The 19861-nt window shown below is 28.6% G+C and overlaps 3 protein-coding genes across 7 annotated transcripts; 1 reads left to right on the forward strand and 2 right to left on the reverse strand.

Moving 5' to 3' along the window:
• Positions 1-77: 77 nt before the first annotated feature.
• Positions 78-10095, reverse strand: LOC126839208 (cell division cycle protein 23 homolog). 3 transcript variants are annotated; one of them, XM_050574349.1, is made up of 9 exons: positions 10078-10095; positions 9841-9993; positions 5456-5541; positions 5180-5392; positions 2496-2841; positions 1608-1785; positions 1195-1539; positions 867-1113; positions 78-796 (listed from the first exon to the last, which is right to left on the reverse strand). In XM_050574349.1, the coding sequence occupies exons 2-9, from the start codon at positions 9865-9867 to the stop codon at positions 349-351; spliced, it is 1890 nt and encodes a 629-aa protein (XP_050430306.1). In that variant the 5' UTR covers positions 9868-9993; positions 10078-10095; the 3' UTR covers positions 78-348. The 3 variants fall into 3 exon arrangements, with proteins under 3 accessions (XP_050430306.1, XP_050430305.1, XP_050430304.1); XM_050574348.1 differs by lacking the exon at positions 10078-10095 and having other exon boundaries at positions 9841-10065; XM_050574347.1 differs by lacking the exons at positions 9841-9993; positions 10078-10095 and having other exon boundaries at positions 79-796; positions 5456-5757.
• LOC126839221 (protein spaetzle-like) lies at positions 8049-19267 on the forward strand. Of its 2 annotated transcripts, none has more exons than XM_050574372.1 (7): positions 8049-8264; positions 12300-12460; positions 13761-14045; positions 14103-14169; positions 14234-14299; positions 15097-15215; positions 17221-19267. In XM_050574372.1, the coding sequence occupies exons 1-7, from the start codon at positions 8217-8219 to the stop codon at positions 17480-17482; spliced, it is 1008 nt and encodes a 335-aa protein (XP_050430329.1). In that variant the 5' UTR covers positions 8049-8216; the 3' UTR covers positions 17483-19267. The 2 variants fall into 2 exon arrangements, with proteins under 2 accessions (XP_050430329.1, XP_050430330.1); XM_050574373.1 differs by having other exon boundaries at positions 15097-15211; positions 17221-17344.
• LOC126839223 (deoxynucleoside kinase-like) lies at positions 17549-19034 on the reverse strand. 2 transcript variants are annotated; one of them, XM_050574376.1, is made up of 4 exons: positions 18733-19034; positions 18277-18455; positions 18067-18185; positions 17549-18000 (listed from the first exon to the last, which is right to left on the reverse strand). In XM_050574376.1, the coding sequence occupies exons 1-4, from the start codon at positions 18742-18744 to the stop codon at positions 17744-17746; spliced, it is 567 nt and encodes a 188-aa protein (XP_050430333.1). In that variant the 5' UTR covers positions 18745-19034; the 3' UTR covers positions 17549-17743. The 2 variants fall into 2 exon arrangements, with proteins under 2 accessions (XP_050430333.1, XP_050430332.1); XM_050574375.1 differs by having other exon boundaries at positions 17554-18000; positions 18677-19028.
• Positions 19268-19861: the final 594 nt, after the last annotated feature.

Raw genomic sequence — 19861 nt, forward strand, 5'->3', positions numbered from 1 at the left:
ATTGTATGATTCTACTTTATAAGTATAACATTAAAAATTATAAATATATTTATTTATAAAAATATTTGTATTCTTATTTATTGTTAAACTAACCCTAGTAGTTCTCATAAAATGTATACCACTATTTTTACTTTATACTACACAATAATATTAAAACTACTGAGCAAAATATTTCAAATAGTGTTAATAGGGTATCTTAAATCTTCATGTTCATTCAACAATTACAATTATTCACAATAGTTAAAATTTACAGATTAACAGATAATTATAGTCTTATAAAATAATATTCAAATCCAAAACATTATTTTTGTTTTCTACTTAGTTATTTAACATATGAAATTATCCTACTTAAAATAAAGAAGCTCTATTACATATAAATTCTTCTTCATCTTCTTCTTCCTCTTCATATTTTTCTTCATTCTCATCTAGAATAATTTCTTTTTTTTGTGATAATGATAACATTTGCAATTGTCTTGGAATTTCTTTGTCGTAATCTAGATTTTTGGACTTTTTATTACACATGGATACAGACATTGTATGGTCAACATCCATATTTATTCTCTCGTGCATAATAGTTTTTAATAAAGCTTTAGCTTCTTCTTTAGTATCAGCATAGTTCAAACATTTTTGTGCGTAATGAATGGCAGATTCGTAATCGGTTTGACTTAGGTAATAGTTAGCAAGAAACATATAAGCACAACTATGATCACAGGTCTGTTCATCTAATGCATATTCATCTATATATTCCAAAAACATTTTTGCCGCTTCATCTGGTTTCTTAATATGTACATACAGTCTAAAAAAACATTTGCAATATAATTTAAATAAAATATAGTTATGTCTATATTTCTTTATATAATTCTTACTTGGCTAAACAAACAAGTCCAAGTTTCTCATCGTCGCCAATTGCGCGTCCTTTTAAATAACTCTGCAATGCCATATCAATGTTTCCGAGTTTTTCGTACACACTGCCAACCGCTATAATCATTCGGCTATCAAATGGTCTCAACAATTGTGCCTGTTTGAAGTAATAAAGACTGTGCTTGAACATACCAAGTATTTCGTATGTTTGGCCCAAGCCATACCATGCTCTATATTCATATTTGTTTATTTCTAAAAATATAAATACATAATAAAATAAAACATTTAAAAACCGATAAAATATTTATAAATAAAAAATTAGTAAACACTTACCTAAAGCTTTACTATAACTCTGAATGGCATCATTTGAATTTTTTAGTTCCATATATTCTTGGCCAAGTAATGTCCAAGCGGCTAAACACAGAGGGTTCAGCTTAAGGGCACGTAGAAAATAACGCATTGCTTTTTGATGTTCTGAATTAAGACTGTAATAGTTACCGAGTATACAACAAGTTTCTACACGATACTTATCTATTTTTACAGCTCTCTGAGCAAGATATGCTAGTTCAGCTCGTTGATGTTGGACATATAAAAGATTAGAATATGTATCCATGTTTTCCAATCGGTATGGTTCAACCTCAATTAACTCATGAAATTTTTGTAAAGCCGTTTCAACATCTACAATTATTGATAAGAAGTATAAGTTAACACTAAAAAATATTTAACCAATGTGAAAATTTACTAACATCTCTTATTATGATAGCAAACTGCAACTCTAGAAAGGAGAAAAGTGCTATTGATGAAACCACAATTAATTAAGTATTGTGAGACAGCTAACATCTGTTCGTTGAGCTGTAAATCCAAATATTTTTGACAAAAGAAAAAGTTTTTCATCCAATGATTGGGCAAATCTAGTTTGGATAACTAAAATTATAAATAATGCTCATTTTTAATTATTTCTCAAATTAACAACAAGTGAATCTAAACTTTTAAAGTTGTTTTAGTGTTTTAGGCAAAAATGTTATGGACTTCGAAGGAGTATAAATATTTAGGCGTAATTTAGTTCTTGCAATGCAAATTAATTAAATTTACCATTCTTCCTCCCTCTCTTTAATATTTGTTATTTTATCTGTAAAACCAAAATCTGTATGAAAAGCTTAAAACCAAATTGAATTTAGGTTAACTCGATTTTAAAGGATAAATTATATAATATGTTTGTTGATTTGTGTACATATTGACTTGCAATATAAATTATGTTTTATACCACAAATTAAAACCCAAAAGCTAAGTTTTGGTATTTTTAACACATCCAATGACTAACAAAAAATAGTGGCTACTGAGGCTAACAGAATCAAATTTAGCTTATGGCCTTGTCAATATTGGCCATCTAATAAACAAATTCATCACTAAAAAAATACATAATATGTAATGCAGAAATCGTGAAGGGACCTCAAAAAAAAAAAAAAAAAATGTCAAACATTGATCGACTTCAAATTGCTACAACTTAAAAGTTTGAACTTCAAAATGCAATAATTAATTTTTTTTTTTTAGTTACAAACATTTACCCGATCTCAAATTTTTCAAAAACCAATTAAGTTTCATACATTATAACATATGTTGTTAAATCTTATTACCTTAACTCTATCAACAATAAGATCACCAAGCTGCATCCATGCATGCCAGTTAAGTGGCTTTAGGCGAATGGACTCCAAAAGGACTTCAACTGCCTCATCATATTTTTCCAACTTTACAAATACCAATCCAAGTAAATACAAAAAATAACCATCATCTAAATTATCAGCTTGTAAAAGCACTAAATTTGATAAAATTCCATCTAAACTGTTTCTGTACTCATCAAACATTGCAGGAGTTGCTTCACAGCCAATATTTTTTATGGTGACATCAGCAGCCAAATATTCTGAATAATATTTTAAAAAATTTGCTACATTTGAATGACATTTTTTCAATAAATTTGATGATCTGTAAAATTAAAAACAAAAAAATGCAGATGCATACATTGACATAAACATGAAGTATAATTCCATATTTGCAGACATTCTTAATATTTTAAAAAGTTTAAAGTTGGATGATAACCATATTTACCTAAGAAAATTACTTGGGGTGTTTTAGTCTATTCATATTATATTTGACCCTTTTTGTTCCTCTTAACAATCATGTAATCCCTTTTTTTAAATTATTTTATTTTATTTTGTTAATAAAAAATTGTTTATAAGAAAAAAATTGTAATTATTAATATTTTAAATGTATGTATTAAAGTATATAGGTTTTTTTTAAATATATACTTGTATAGGTTTAACGATAAGTCCGCATAATTTAACAAAAAGCCTATTGTAAAATGAATTTATCTTATATGGTAAATTTGAACCTATATTGTCAACTATCGAACATGGTAGTTCAGAAAAAATTTAACAGTTGATTGATGGACTATTTTGTGCACTATTGAGGCAATACTTGAGTATGGTTCTGTTGTCTGGAATTCACATTCGGAAGTAAACTGATAACAGATTGAACCTGCTCAATGCAAATTTCTTAGCTTTATGGGATTTAAGCTAAACATTCCTCATCCTCCGCAAAATATTATGACCTAGTGCTCTATATGAAGAATCTCCAGTCACTGATTGATTGGTGATGACTAATAACTATGGTCTAATAAAAAATATTATAAACATTTTTCTGAACGATAGATGTTTTTATATGACATTAAACATTAAGAGTAAATGAAGAAAACAATTTAGAAGGATTTGAACTTCCCAAGCCCCCGCCCCCCAATCTAGTTGCGCCAATTATACAGTTTTAGTAGTATTGCTCCACTACAAATCAAACTTAAGATAAGATCGAAATAAAGAAACGGACGGATACCATGTATGGACATATACCCCCCCCCTCCCTAAAGTGTTCCAGAAAAATTTTCTTAAACTGTTGTGGGCTACTGGGAGTCCCACTGCAAGAAGAGCAGTCATGGCAATGTCAGGAACAACCTTCTTTAACGGAGTTTCTTTCTTATAATATCTTTCATCTGGACATGACCTCCCATATGTATTATTGAGAACATTAAATATAATAGAAGTGGGCGTATGAGGACAAACTAAATTTAGCAAAATTGAGTATCCAGGATAACCAAATATGTAGTTGTGGATGGACAGTCTGCAGTACCTTTGAGCACCACGCAAAATCATGGACAGTAGGGAATTGCTTGGTTTAACAAGACAAAAAATAAATACCATTCAATTCTGGTATGAAGAAAGAGTTTAAATGATTGTCAATCACAAGATAGAAGAAGAAAATTATCAATCTTAATTACATTTATGCTGATCTGCACAAAACTTTATTGGTTCCATAAACCATTAACACACAACTGTTATTAAGCTAAACTCTGTTTATGAAATCAATAATGTTTTGTACAACTTACTTAGCTTTAATATGTAAAAAAATTAAAAAAAATAATATATCCCCTAAAAATTAAAAAAAACTCCAAATAACTTTTATGTTTTAGAGTGTAAAATTAAGATATATTCTTAAAATTAAAAATTTGCAGAAACTAAAAATTGTATTAATTAATTTACATAAATGAAAAATAATTGGGGCTTCTAACTGATTGTGAAATTAACCTACATAAATATATGCAACTGAAAACAATATTTTATAATTGGTTATGGCCCAGTGGTAAATGTCTCGAGCTTACTATTCTACTATTTTTGGGGTTTGTTAATTATTATTTTAGTTTATAATAATTAACAAAATAACTAGTTTCATTGATTTAAACCAGGTTTAAATTAACTAGAATTGTATGAATAGATTTGACTAGCTATATTAAAAAAAAAAAAAGTAAAAACTAGACAACCCAATAAGTGTAAAAAACTATTTTGGTATGGAGCTAATCATTTTTAAAATTACAAGGAATTAGCTTTCTATAACAAACATATTGAGTAAAATTAATATTGTTTTAAACTTATAAAAAAATTAACTCACTCAATAATAAAAAATTGGAATTAATTAACATACTAATATTTTCAAATAGGACATTATTAAAATAATATGCTCTATATTAATTCCACAATGTGTTTTTAGCTTCAATGAGCTGAGAAGGTATTGTTTTAACAATAATGTGTTTTTATTTTTTTTGTGTCTGGGTCTGTCGTTTTGTGTTTCCCAATATCTTCTAAGCTGCTTAATCAATTTTGTCGTGAAGCAACACAGTGTGTCAGAAATGATACCCAAAAGGTATTTTATTGGGCCAAAAATGTAAAAAGTTCACCCCTTCCTCTTCGAAATATTCTTGAAATAAATTACTAAATACCTTTTATATTCTTTAAGTTCAAAGCATCTTTGTGCGTGGAGAAATGCACATGCTTCACTATTAGGAACTGTTATTTCAGCGAGATCATTTCTGTTTGTCTGTGAACGCTTAAATACTTCTGGATCATATTTCTTATAAGCATTCAAACATTTTTTCTTTTTTCTTTGTTTAGGTAAATTACCGACTACTAGTGAATGCAGAAGATCTACACACCTAAAAACGTTGAGATTATATAAAAACAATAATAATATGATAGTAAACATCGAAAATACAAACCACTGATAACTGATTTTAAGTCCTCTAATATTTAATTCTCTGAGACTAACCAAAAGTTCTTTCTTGACGTCTTCCAAATTTCCCACCTTTGTCACATCAACATCCATTAAATAATTATTCATTGTTGATGTATTAATTTAAAATTGAAATAGTTATAACAAATTTGAATCTTATAAGATGTTTATAATTATAACAACTATTGAATTAAATATAAAAATCACAGCTAATAAGACATACAAAGCGATTATAGAATACGTTACAAAATTACAAAATAATAAATATTATTTTTTAGTTTTATCCTATCTGTGATACAACGAAAAAGCAAGTGATTACCGATTAGTGATATTTTTGATAACACAAGTCACAACCCACAAATATATATATATATATATACATATATATATATATATATCTGTTTGATATAATATATAATATATCTATTTACCGTGAAAATTTGATGATTTTGAAACAATTCCAAAATACTTTGGTTTTGAGTTATGCAAAACTCTTTTTATGTTATTTTTTTATAGATACAATTGTGATAGTCTACACGAAAACAAATAACCAATAAAGAATCCTCATTGCTGTATTAATAATAGTATTAATATAATGTGTTCTATATTCTATAGCTAAATTAAATTTGTTTGAAAAGTTCTCTATATAGTTTATTCCTTAATAATTGGGTGGGTAGCATCCTATTATCCGAACACAGGACGTCGCCTGAAAATGGCCCTCTTAAAAAACTAGGTACACATAATATGACAAGAATTTTGCTTGGGTTAATAATCACTTCACACAGGTTGTCATTTTTTTTTATTTCCAAAAACATCTTGACTAAAACTATATCATGTATACTAAGACCAATCAAAGTGCATAAGCTGGTTGGTAACTGTCTTACAATATAGCCTATAGGCACACTAGGTACATCTAAGTAAGTGAAATATGGCCTATTTGTCGGTCCAGTGGAACTGTTTTATTTATACATGAAGTAATCGGTAAAGTAGACAGTAGTTGAAAAAATTAAAAAAATTATTATGAGTCCAGACGCGAATATACACACTTCAAGATCTTTTTAGATCTGTAGACTGTAACAAAGTTAATATAATACATATTTTAGTTTGATTTCTGTTATGAATAGTTAATTTGGGTTTTGAAGTTTTGTTACGCGTGAGTTAAGTACAAAATATGTAGGTTATTCAAATTCCAAAAGTTAGGATTTTTTAAAAAAATTTCGACAGCCTGTCGTTAGCGCTGAAGATAACATTGTTGCCAAAATACATGTATGCATAGTGTATTATTTTTATGGTTAAGGGTTTAAGTAATAATTTGTTTACTATATAAGTTGCTTTAAGTTTTTTCTAGGTTATTATCCTAGTTGAGTCTATACTCCGAACTAAGAGAGAACGCAATTGCGCAGAAATCAAAAATCGTTACATATGCGCATGCTACATTTTCATGTTTTAGCAACAATTTTGACAAGCGTGAATTTTTGGGTATGGTGTACGTGTCTAGCAGACTCTATGCTATAAATATATCAAAATTTCAGCTTACACTGTGGAGTAGGAACAATGTTATGCATTGATTTGTACAAGTGTACCCTATGTTAAATCCCATTTAAACTTCAACTTAAGTGGAATAAGGGTTAAATTTAATATTTTTATTTAATCTCATTTTTATTATATTTAGAAACTTTTTAGGGGGTGTCGAGGTTAAAATTTAAAAATCAACTTTTTTAGGGTCACCACACCGTAACTATGCAATATATTTTGAATTTTAATTCTTTAAATAGTAATTCACATAACTTTACTTCCATACCAATTACCACGCTTTTAAGCTCTCTCTAAATGATTCCCCATTTTGCCCTCGTCATGGCGATGAATTTGCCAGTGACTCCCTTTACCTGCTCTGGTGTCCTGCTATTTCTCAAATTTTCGTTCCTCTCACCACCACTCTTTCTTTCTATAAAATCTCTTTTTTTAACCCTTTTTATACATTTTAAAATGTTTTGATTCAAAAATATATACCGTAAATGCACTCGGTAAATTAATTGGCCGATAAATATTCTGCAATTCTTTCTAGTCAGTTTTCTGTTTTGAAACAAAAAAAAAATTGCGATATAACATTCAATATATAATAATGGACACTAAATAGCAAAAAGTCGTAAACGAAATTTTTGTCAAAAATTAGTTTTTAATATAATAGCGCAAATGCCACGATACTCTATCGGTTTAGCATACACCCTGAAAAATGACAAAAATGTCGTTTGCCATTTTAGCGTCGATTATCATATTATGTACGATACGATTTACATAGCAATAGGCTAATAATATTATATAGCGAGTAACCAATAAATTATAACAGAGATAAGGAAGTACATCTATTTATAAAATTAATTAACGCACTTCTAGATAAGCGTTATACACATTTTACCAAAGGTACATCTACCGAGAAATTCGGTATAATAAACCAGACTACAAAACCAGAAAATAATAAGTAATAATTAAAATATGTTTAAACGTAATTTATGATGTACAGTAATTTACAGTAACGTCAGGTGGGCAAAAAACCGGTACGAATGTACATTAAACCGAACCTAGGCCAGTGTTAAGATAGCAGCCAAGCTGACCTGTGGTGTGCGCGTGTTGTGCTTTTAATACCTATAATACTTAAAAACGATACTTTGTACAAATATCATGGAATACTCAGACAGCTGCAGGCAAATGTTTTTTTAATTTGGCGTGAATGTGAAAACTCAGGCAAAATGATCCAATGGCCGTGGCTGATGACATTTCTGGTCCTCATTAGCACGGTAATGAAGTATTTTCATTTGATTAGCAGTTAGCGTTACTTGTTATTCTTATAAATACCTACTTTAATTCTGTTAAGTAAAAATACAACATTCGGTAAATGTTTCGGCCATGAGAATTAAACAGAAATTTACTTAAAAATAAATATGTTAAGGTTGTCAATTTATAATATCCGTTTACTATTCAATGCATACTATTGTCTGTTTATTACACCTATTCATTATTTATTATAAATAGCTCGTTGGTACAATATATTATAAATTACATATAATACGATTGTCTACAGACAACATGGCGTCATTCATACTTGACTTTCTTAAATCTCAAAATAGTTAACACCGACCAAAAGATTCTCAAACAAATAAGCACTATATTTTTACAAAAAATAAAATATCAAATCTCAATTATACTATCATTGAAATCATCAGCTGCAAGGCTTATCACGTGACACGCCGCACTATAATATATATAATATAATTTGTACCTTGAAGCAAACATTTTCTATTTCGATTTTTATAAGTATAATTATTTTTTAATTACACATAGAATTCGTGTTCTGAAGTACTTATTTATAAATATGTATTATCTACATTACAATTGGTCTAAAACTTCTACATACAAATAACAATATGTTAGGTATCATTATATTTTAATTTTTTACCTATTTGCTAAATACAACTCGTAAAAATAAACCCACTAGTATAAATTCTCAACGTTTATAATATAATACCATTTAGCTCTTTATTTCGATATTTTCCAATTCCTATTTAACGTTATCAAATTTCTAAAATATTCTGGTTAAATACTCGAATGAATTAATTTTACAAAAAAATGATTATCTAAAATATTAGTTCCAAATTATAACACAACGTAGCCCTTACACAAATAGTACACTTAACAATGGCTTATATTCTTAATTTTCTCGACCTATTATTGTAAAATCTGTACTAATTGTAAGTATAATTAACATTTTATACGATCAACACGGAACACCTATTACTTATCATTTATAAATATATAAATACTGAAGCTCGATATCAAATTTTTTCATTAGTTGTCAATACTATATTTTTAATGACCCAATAGTCTCAGATGCTGCGGGTATTAATAATTTAAAAAAAAAAAATATATAAATTTATATATTTTCAAGATGTAACTCCACCAGTACGTACACGTATAATACACGATCATTGTATTACTGCTAGTACCTAATCAAATAACTTTCAATAATATTGATCTTGTAAGAGCCATTTTTGATACAAGTAAATAAAATAAAATTGGCGTATACATGATTCAATCAAAATACAATTATTGTATGTATATATTTTAGTTTTATTTAATTATCAATAATATTTTAATTACAACTCCATACATTAATTTTACGAAGTTAATCAACTTTATATATTATTTATTTTTGTGACAAATGCATATTATTTGGCTGCCATTACTAGATGTCATGTGATTATAAACACACAATAACTTACCTTAAATATGTACAAAAAAATATATAATTAAACACTTTTGGTTAATTATATAGTAAGATAGACGACGGACTACTGTGATGTAAGTTTTGTTTACCAAATAGAAATTCTGATTAGGTGACATAAGAATTCGACTATTTGACGTCCGACGTTGTGTCAGTGTAATAAACGTGGTAAGCAGTAACACGGTGACGTCGTTAGAAAGTGTACTTGTGATGCATCCGGCTGTTTTCAACTGAAATCCTTGAGTCTTTGAATATAAAAATAAGTAAAAAATTATTTATTATTTATGATTATCTTGAACGGTTTATTGTTGAATTGCAGCAATACTAACAGATTAACTTTTTGAAACTTCATTTATACCTCTATCAATATAACGCATGCCGACCAATGTGTGTATTTTAGCCAGTAGGAGGGAATATGAAACAAGGCGAGGATATTCTAAGTAAAATTCAATATCTTGCCATCTCTTCAACTGACGTGAAGTCAAACCGAGTTTTATCATATTTATTTTTAATACTCGTATTACGCCGGACGCCCAAGGACAAACCAGTACAGAATTAATTGATGAACCAAAACAAATAGTAAAAGGGCAATAACGTCAATCATTAACCCATATAAATTTAGAAATTAATCCTTTAATAAAACTTTCTGAACCAGGGCGATTACGAATCTCAAGTAATCCAGTACTGTCAATTATTTAAATTATCAACATCGATAATTAAGCCCTTCAGTTTATAAGTGTCCAAACCATTACTCAAACTTTGAATAATTTTAATTTCAAAATTTGTATTTTTTAATAAAAATAAAAAACTATATAAATATGCCATTCTATGACTCAAACCAGAATCTCCTTCAGCCTCATTCATCATCAAACTCACCATTGTTATTCAAACACAAACGTCTGTATTTTCAAGAAAATAATATTTAAAACCCTTAACCATAAAATAATACAATCTGCGTTTACGCATTTCGGCAACAATGTTGTAATCTTCAGCGCTAATGAGCTAGTTTGTCGTTAGCTCTGAAGATGACAACATTATTTTATGGTTAAAGGTTTTAAATATTAATTCTTTATATAACACCATTCTTCCTTATTATAATATATAACACCATACGTTGCTCAAGTTTTTTCTAGATCTGTATTTTAGTAATCGAAAATGTCTAAGTTTAGCAAAATTTGAATTTTATTCTCATCTCTTATGAGTATATTTATCGAATTTTAATTTGTACATATTGTACTAAAAAACTTTAATCGCCGCTTTTTCTTCTCCCATTATTATTATTTAGAACTTATTATTCAAACAATCATAAGAATTTCCGACCCAAAAAGAATAAAGAAACCAGTACCATTAGTGGTCAAAGTTGGATTGGGACGGAATTCGGAAAATGATTAGGAAGTAGTATCACACATTTGAAATGTGTCAATATTTATTTATTTGAAACTATAGACGGGTCAAAGCCCAATTACAGTAGTTTAACAATATAATAAGTAAATATAATAAAAATACAATAAAAGAGTAAATGGACGGATCATCATTAGCCATCAACTGCACAGAAAGGAATACAAAAGTTTCTAGTGTCTAAAGGAGGCAAACAAAATGCAGTACATACTACATAGGCAACAAATTTCAAAAATATATGCTGTACACGTTCAAGCTTAAGACTACCACTTGCTGTATGACGGTGCTAGATAAAACTCTAGAGTAAAACGACCTAGCGATTAATACATTAAAAAAGTGGTAAGCTTGAAGTCCAGCATAATCAATTCACAAATCCCTGGTTTTAATGTTATAAGTTATTATATCAATGTAAATCTGGGAGATCTAATTTGAATCAAAAGATATACCAAGATCCTCAATCACATTACACATAAAAGAGCTAAGGGAATAATGGAGTGACATAAGGGAGTAGATAAGTTATTTAGAAACATTAAATTACACTAAAATCACTTTCAGAAAAAGTTTACTGCATTCAGTTAATTATTTTGTAAAATCGTATTTATTATTTATAGTTTTAAAAAATTGTTTGGTAGTAACATTACGGTTTTGATTTAAATTTGATTTTATATCTGAATTCTGCATTGATAATAAATAAATATAATATTTATAATCAATGATAATAGGCTGAATAGTTAATTAATTCTAAAGTATACTTAACGTTATTTAGGATTCTAAGGACATTTTATTTATTACACTTTATTAAAAGTGTAATAAATAAAATAAGCCTAACTATTCAAACAAATTATTTTAAACTTTAAAAATTAAAATTAGTTATCCAAAACTGGTTATCGACAACTCAAAATTTTCAGAAAATTATTCTTAACATAAGAAGTTAGTAAAATATATACGTCATGATTTAAGTTTAAAAGTTAAAAAATAAAAAAAAGATAAATATTTAATTGTTTTTTAATATCATAAATAACAATCTTTTAAAATCTAAAGAAAATTGCATTTATTTTAAAAGATATTGAGTATCTTATCCTTAATGATTCGCCCTATATACAATATTAAAAATGTACCCACAATTGTTAACAACAAAACCAATATTTTGTAGGTTCAATGGACGTGCATAAAAGCGCAATATCCACACGAATATAATTTAAACTGGCGAGAATATTCGTTCTTGCCTAAAGAATATTATACAAGAACAAAAAGAACAAATTCACTTTTTCAAGATACCACAACTCCTATCACGGTGGATTCAAACACATATAAGTAAACATTCTTAGTTAAAATAATTTTTTCTTGGTGGTATTGACAATTTGTTCTTTCATGTGTAAAATTGTATTTTTTTGTAGTAAATATGTTAAATCTATATATATATATATATATAAATGAATTTTGGTTTGTTTGTCCTTCATGCATTAGTATACCATTCATTCGATCGCCATGAAACTTTAGGAAGTTGTTAAGTATACTCCCGCGAACCTAACTGACATAGTACTTTTCGAAAATTCCACCCCTAAGGATGACCTCAAACACGAACTTTGTACTTTAAATACGAAATGTAAATAAATGAAATCTATGTAACCATAGTAACCCCAAAAAAATACACTTGGTTTGTAACCATGGTAACCACTGTACTCGAGCAAATGGTAGGTGATGGTTATAGAAGCAGGCCAATTTTATGTACCACGATTCTGGGCAAGCTTTTAACTGTTGGAACGGGATCTGGGACTGAGACTGGGATTCTTGAGTAAGAGGAGGACATAATAACCAAAAAAAGTGTCACAAAAACGCTGTTACGCTGTTATCTGATATGAGATAAGAGATTAAAGATGAAAGGTGGTGGTGGGGATGACGGCGGGGATAGGGATGGGGTGGGAATGGGGGAATGGGAATTATTTTACTCAGCCCTGGCAGACTAAATCTCGGGTAACGCCGGGTCCGGACAGCTTATAGGGATATAAAATTAGATATTGTTAACAGTTAACACAACAATTTGTATGTAATCATAATCCCCCCCCCCTTCAAATATTTCGAATGCCCCACTGCTGGCACTCACATAATTGAGATCATATAAGTTATAGATTATAATATAACATTGACTTGCTGTATTCGTTTAGGTAAACTGTATGGTCACACTAATATCAATTTTATATTTGTGAACTTAGCAGTACTAAATTTGAGAATACAAATACGAGTTTTTGATTCTTTAATTAATAATAATCGTTAATATATGTATACATTTTGACGATAAATAACATAATACCCTCCCGAGAAGGCTCGCAAAAGTGGCAAACGAACATTACTATGATTCAAATGACAATGCATTGGGGGGGGGGAAGCAATGCCCCACCAGGCTAGTTCCCCCCGAAACGCAAAGGATGCATGTGGAAAAGAGAAAAAAAAATGACAATGCATTAAGTTATTTTTAAACCATATTTAAAAATTTTCTTTGAAAAATGTTCATATTCGTATGTATTTTCTAGTCACTACGGAGTGCTATGTACTTCTATAACAACTTCAACTAGCCCTAAATTCTAATACTCTTATTTTTTTAAAAATATTTTAGGTATGAACAAAGAGCAATAATTACGACTACAAATGTTAGAATTTCAACAACAAATTTAACAAAATCGTTTACAACGAGGGAGCAACCATCAAATGATAGTACCACTCATGTCAGTAATGGATTAAAAACACCTCAAAGCAAGTCTTCATCTATAGTCGTATTTCCTAACTCTGCTAAAGAGGCTGTCCACACAATTTCTGTGAATAAATTTATACCAGACCGACAAATTATTGACAACTGTTCTAAGAATGATAGTTATTGTGATAAAGTTGACAATTACCCAAGGTAATTATGAACGATTAACCAACTATTGTTATTGAGATTGTTTTAATTTTACAATAGACAAGATTTACAACAAATTTTTCGCACCAGCAAATTTATGTCAAGTGGACTATTTGGAGTAGATGCCGTAAGTAGACAATTACAAATTTATACAATTTTATAATATTAATTTATTATTTTTACTATTAAAGATAACTGATTTAGAAACAAGAATATCATTAAAAAGTGTTGAGCCCCAGCCAATCTGTGGTTCATTAGTAAGTATTAAATATTATTTTTGTACAGGATACAATAACTATTAGTGTGGTATAGGGCATAGGCATATATTATTTTTAAATAAAAATAATTATCCTCCAATGAAAACATTTTAAAGGGTTTCTTCCTCCTATCGTTGATCAAATATACTACATTTAGATAGGCGACACTAATAGAACAACCAGCAGTTTTTAAACTTTTTTGAAATCCCAAAAAAGGAGCTTTAATATTATTTCCAAGAGATACATCTTACTATGATTTTAATAAAAAAATGAAAAATCCGCAGAAAAATTACATGTTGATATTCGTTTTATGCCCTTATCATTTAATGTTTCAATGTTGACGAAATTGATTAAATTTTATTACTCATGTACATTATTTCAATGATAGTTGAACAACTTTTTTTTTTGTTACGGCCTAAATTTGTTTTATTTATTCTTATATTTATTGTATTAATACTAACTATCATATATATTTGGATTGACAGTACAGACTAAGCGTACCTCTGTTAATAATTTAATTATCATAATATCAATGTTTATAGAACATTTGCCGTTTTCTCTATTAATAGAATACACATTAGACAAACATCTGACAATAATTTGATTCTACTATGAAGTATCAAAAATACGCCCTATACGTGTTGATGCTGTTAGAGGTAGCTAGGCAAAGCTTTGTATAGAAACTTAATGTAGTATATACAAATTCGGTAAAACCATTAAATGTTATCATATTAAAGTATGTTATTATTCATGTGTTTGTAAAAACTAAATTTCTATATTTAAAAATACATATTTAGGAACAAATAGTTTATCCAGAAGCAGGCCTTAATAAAAACAATGAATGGCGTTATATTGTTCAAGGTCCAAATAATGACAGTAATAATTATAGACAAGGCATTAGAGTGGAAAAGTGTATGTAAGTAATAAACATATACATTTTTTACTTCCTCTTTAACAAATAAAATAACCTTGTTCATATAATTACAACAGTTTACGTCTCATTTCTTAAGTTTCATTTTTGCGGATCTATCCATGTTTTTGTTAGCTGACGCTTCGAACCCATTGCAGGGTCCATCTTCAGAGGAATAGCCCCAACCGCGACTAAACGATCCAGAATACGCGACTATTCCTCTTAAGATAGACCATGCAACATGCATAGTTCTGAAAAAAATCGAACTAATGGTTTCAATTTATAAAAGTTTTAACAAATTATATCTTATCAAGTTTTCAGATAAAATGTTCGGTATATTTAAGGGCGGTCTTACACGAAGCCACCCATTAGCGCTTCTTATAAAAACGGAAAAAGTTTGAGAAATATAGGTGGTTTCACATACGACCGCAGCCACAGATTAATAGCTCTATAGACGGTAGATTATATAAAAGTGAATTTGTGTATACTACAGATTATATTATAACGGGGTTGCTTCGCTGCAGAACGCGGTGTGCAAAAGTAGTATTGCTATAAGTGACCTCGTGTAAAACCGCCCAAAAATCTACTTTACTTGACATTTTTATTCGATTTTTCTTAAAATTCATAGTAATTTTTATGCTGATTACGAATCTGTCAGTGTTGCGCCGATTGAATTTTATCATGGGTTTACACGAGCATGTTTTACTAGAGTCGGTAGTAACTGGCGCGACACTAAAAATGAACTTTTATATGATTGCATGCAAGGGAAAAAACGTAAATGTATTATAAATACATCGTCAATACGACGATTGCCATGACTACGCCATCCGCAAGTATATTATTAAGGTCTATGAAATAAACAGAGTACAGCCACAAATGCTCTATAATATAACTGCGCAGGATAATTCTTCCTCAGCCTTGAAGATGTATTATCGCGCTAATTTATAATTATAACATCTTCCATGACTGGGACAAGTGTGTAAACCACAGACTTCTATACTAACTAGATAAGTACTCGGGGCGTTTTAAATTGCGGTAGTGAAGTCAAACTTATCACACGACCACCATGTTTTCGGTTGGCGAATAATTTATAATCACATAGAAGGTGTATAATATTTTTAATATGTGTTTAATAACAACAAATAAATAATAAGTAAAGACCTTTATTAAGTGGGTACGACATTTGCCGTAATCGATAATACACTTCATAGTAAAAAGATTTAATGTTTTTCCAACCCAAATAATGGCGCGTACTCATTATGATGCTTCATGTGATAACAGGAGTACCTTATCTAGTTAGTACAGGTATATATAATAAACTAGATTGCTAACTAGCGATAAGAATTGAAGCCGACGGTCCGCCATTCTGGTGGGATTTATGTGTGTTATCAATGCATATATAATTATATCAATATTATATATTTAATTGTTGTAAACATATATTATTCTCGCGTGATAAGGTTCTAATTCCCACCGAAATGGCGGAAAGTGGCTGCTTCAATCTTCTCTATTGGTGGCATGTACAGTTTGCAATCTAGTTTATTATATATATCTATGAGTTAATAGAAGTCTGTGGTGCAAACATAGGGAAGATTGTAATAAATAATAATGTAATTTTGCTATTATACTTGATTATTTTTTTATCTAGTCATGATTAACACACGCAATCTTTTAACGTCTATAACAGTATAACTTGCAAACTAAATACATTGCATGTGTTAGATTATACGTTGTCAGCATAAAAAATGTTATGGGTTAACTAATAAATTGAAAAAAGGTGTTCGCCGTTTGATGATAAAGTAATTTTCTTTCAAAATATGCTCAAAATACTGCTTACTTATTACCAAAAAACACTTGGTTAGTCCTTTTCTACCTCCCCCCAGTAATTTTAAGCAGTATCATTTGTTTTTTTTAATAGTTAAAGTGGAGGTATTACGTTTCTTTTTAATTTTATTATTTAACATTAATAATTTTTGTTTAAATTTAATTAACTGTCATATTTTTAATGTAGAAACTCTGGAGAACCATGCAAGTTAAGTGAAAATTTACCAAACGGTTATACAACAACCTGTGTGCAAAAATACATATACAGAAAATTAGTGGCAATAAAAGATTCAAAAGAAATGTATTATGATAGTTTTAGACTGCCATCTTGCTGTGCATGCATGTATACTGTAGATTTACAACTTTCTTCTGAACTCTCACAAAGATTTGATTCAGACAAAAGACTAGAAGAATTGTCAATAAAAGAACCACGTAAAAAACATGTTTAGATTTAAATAAAACGTAATAATTATACTTATGGTTAAAAAAAAAATTACCTTACAATGTAAAGTTTATATACTTGATAGTTGCATTTGTTTTATTATATTATATTTAATAGTATTAATCTATTTAAAATATTAGTGCAAAACTTGTTTTAATCATACAAATTACTTAGGATTATAAATAGAATTTTTTTTAATTTTATAATCAATAACGATCTTCTACAAAACAATACTTAAAAATATGTGTTAACATTAATTATATAATACTTATGATGTGGCTTTTTTCCCTAAAATCTGATCTTCATACATTTTGTAAATTCCTGTTAATTCTTGGTCTGATAAGTCTTTATTTACTTCCAGTACCAACAAAGAGCATGGCAAATAGCTTTGGTCATCTTTCATTAACCATTTTTCATAATATTTGTGCAATTTTTCCAAATATTCTAATTTCATATTACGCTCTTCTGGGCGATTACGACGTTGCATTCGTTTGAACACTGTATTTGGTGAACTTCTTAAATAAACTGAATGTTTACATATAGGTTATCATTAATTTTAATATACACAATTTTATAGGTTCAATTACTTACCAATCAAATCTAATCCAATATCAACATTACGCTCAATAAATTCATACCACTGGCACATCACACTATATTCAGGGCCAGATAGTGTTCCACTATCATGAGCCATTTCTACAAAGCAATACCTGATTCAAATAAAAAAACCTAAATTAAAATAAATATGATTACCTATTTAATGTTTGAGCGCTCGCTCTATATTAGAGATATAAGGTTTACCTATTATTTTGTAATGACCGTTCAAACATTTGAATTTTTTTATCAGTCACCTTTGATTGTAATTTTAACCGACTTAGTTGTAAATTATGCTGAAAAGCAAAGTTCCATCTCTTAGGATCCAAGTAATTAAGCTCAAGCAAGTTGTAACCATCCACATCACGCCACATTTCTATCGGCTCCTTGTATTAACAATATTTGAAATATTTATTATTATATATTAGGTAAATCCATAGGTTATGATCAGACTAATATATTTAATTGACAGAAAATAATATAATTATTAAGTTACTACAAAATACATTATTATTATTATTCAAAAAATTATTTGAAAAATGTTTATGAAATAGTAGGTACTAAATTAGTTAATACATTTATGAGAATATGGCATAAAAAAACTTACAGGATTCGCTTCGACTTCTTTAAAAGTTTGAAAATATTTAATTAAAGTTGATTTACCAGAACCAACATTTCCTTCAATTGCCACACGAAACGGCTTCATAATTTCAATAGAAAACTAGGAAAAGTATTTTAAATACAATTCTGAATCGTATATGTATATCTTATTCGTTGGCATACAGAAAATTTAATATATTGATTTTCGTTATCACTGAATCAATAATATTTCATATTTCTTTTTATCGGAATTTCCAAGAAATCGTCTACAGACAACATTTAACCACACAATTGATTAAGCGCCGTTAAATGAATACCATAGATTAAAGACATGTATATAATCTATGCGAATACTTATTAAAAAAAGCGCCAAACCTCCTTCATTTGTTTATAATAGTATATACCATGATTTAAATATATTTAAGCCATGGTATATACCTTATCAAAATTACCATATTTAATAACAGTAAACAAAAAAAAGTAGGATAAGTAATGAGGTTTTAAATTGATTTGCGTATTTGCGCGCCAAAACTATAGTTTGTAAATTATGTAAACAACGAGTGGAACTGAAATAGAGAATAATAATTAACAATACTATATAATAAGTATAATATTATATTCGGATTTCAAATTGTTTTTTTTTAACAATTTAAAAATGTTTACATTTGACAAAGACTTTTTGTTAACATTAAATATTTTCTCAACAATATAATCCCTAAAATTGTTTATTATCTATGAACTAAATTATGTATACTATTTATTATATATTTAAGATTTAGTGTAATAAATATTGTGCTTAATTAGTTCATGTAAACTAAAAACAACATAACAATTGTTACATATATTTTTTGTATTTATCTAGTTAATATCTGTATATATATATCAGTGCTTCTCCATTGTCCTCTATCTTTAAAGACCGTCTCGCTTTCTGCATCGCAATTGATGAGCTAGTAGTCAGTACTCTGCACTTGTGAGATGTACAAGCTGCTATCATCAATTATTATTTATTTCTATTACTGTTCTGTTGCGGAATCCTATCAAATGGTCGGTAGTAGAGGTTACTAGTTTCTACCACTATCTTTATTTAATTGTCATTTATTCGAAGGAGTTACTGTAGGTCTATTCTAAACCTTAAATCACAAAGGTTGGGTTATAAAAATATCTATACAAATGTGTATGTTTTTATAATCCC

Source organism: Adelges cooleyi, unplaced genomic scaffold (genome assembly GCF_023614345.1).
Source record: "Adelges cooleyi isolate 19-005CV unplaced genomic scaffold, UGA_ACOO_1.1 ACOO_flye_CR_arks_rails_tigmint_CR_PRNA_30, whole genome shotgun sequence".
Taxonomy (NCBI): Eukaryota; Metazoa; Arthropoda; class Insecta; order Hemiptera; family Adelgidae; genus Adelges; species Adelges cooleyi.

Excerpts from the sequence above, each read along its gene's own strand:
- LOC126839208 (XM_050574347.1), bottom strand. The coding sequence starts at position 5,577 with ATGAATAATTATTTAATGGATGTTGATGTGACAAAGGTGGGAAATTTG. Across the intron at positions 5,393-5,455 it reads CTTAAAATCAGTTATCAGTG|GTGTGTAGATCTTCTGCATT; the intron begins GTTTGTATTTTC and ends CAACGTTTTTAG. Across the intron at positions 2,842-5,179 it reads GAACTTAAAGAATATAAAAG|ATCATCAAATTTATTGAAAA; the intron begins GTATTTAGTAAT and ends TTAATTTTACAG.
- LOC126839221 (XM_050574372.1), top strand. The coding sequence starts at position 8,217 with ATGATCCAATGGCCGTGGCTGATGACATTTCTGGTCCTCATTAGCACG. Across the intron at positions 12,461-13,760 it reads GTGGATTCAAACACATATAA|GTATGAACAAAGAGCAATAA; the intron begins GTAAACATTCTT and ends AAAATATTTTAG. Across the intron at positions 14,170-14,233 it reads GACTATTTGGAGTAGATGCC|ATAACTGATTTAGAAACAAG; the intron begins GTAAGTAGACAA and ends TTACTATTAAAG.
- LOC126839223 (XM_050574375.1), bottom strand. The coding sequence starts at position 18,775 with ATGAAGCCGTTTCGTGTGGCAATTGAAGGAAATGTTGGTTCTGGTAAA. Across the intron at positions 18,456-18,676 it reads AAGAAGTCGAAGCGAATCCT|GAGCCGATAGAAATGTGGCG; the intron begins GTAAGTTTTTTT and ends TGTTAATACAAG. Across the intron at positions 18,001-18,066 it reads TATTGGATTAGATTTGATTG|TTTATTTAAGAAGTTCACCA; the intron begins GTAAGTAATTGA and ends GTAAACATTCAG.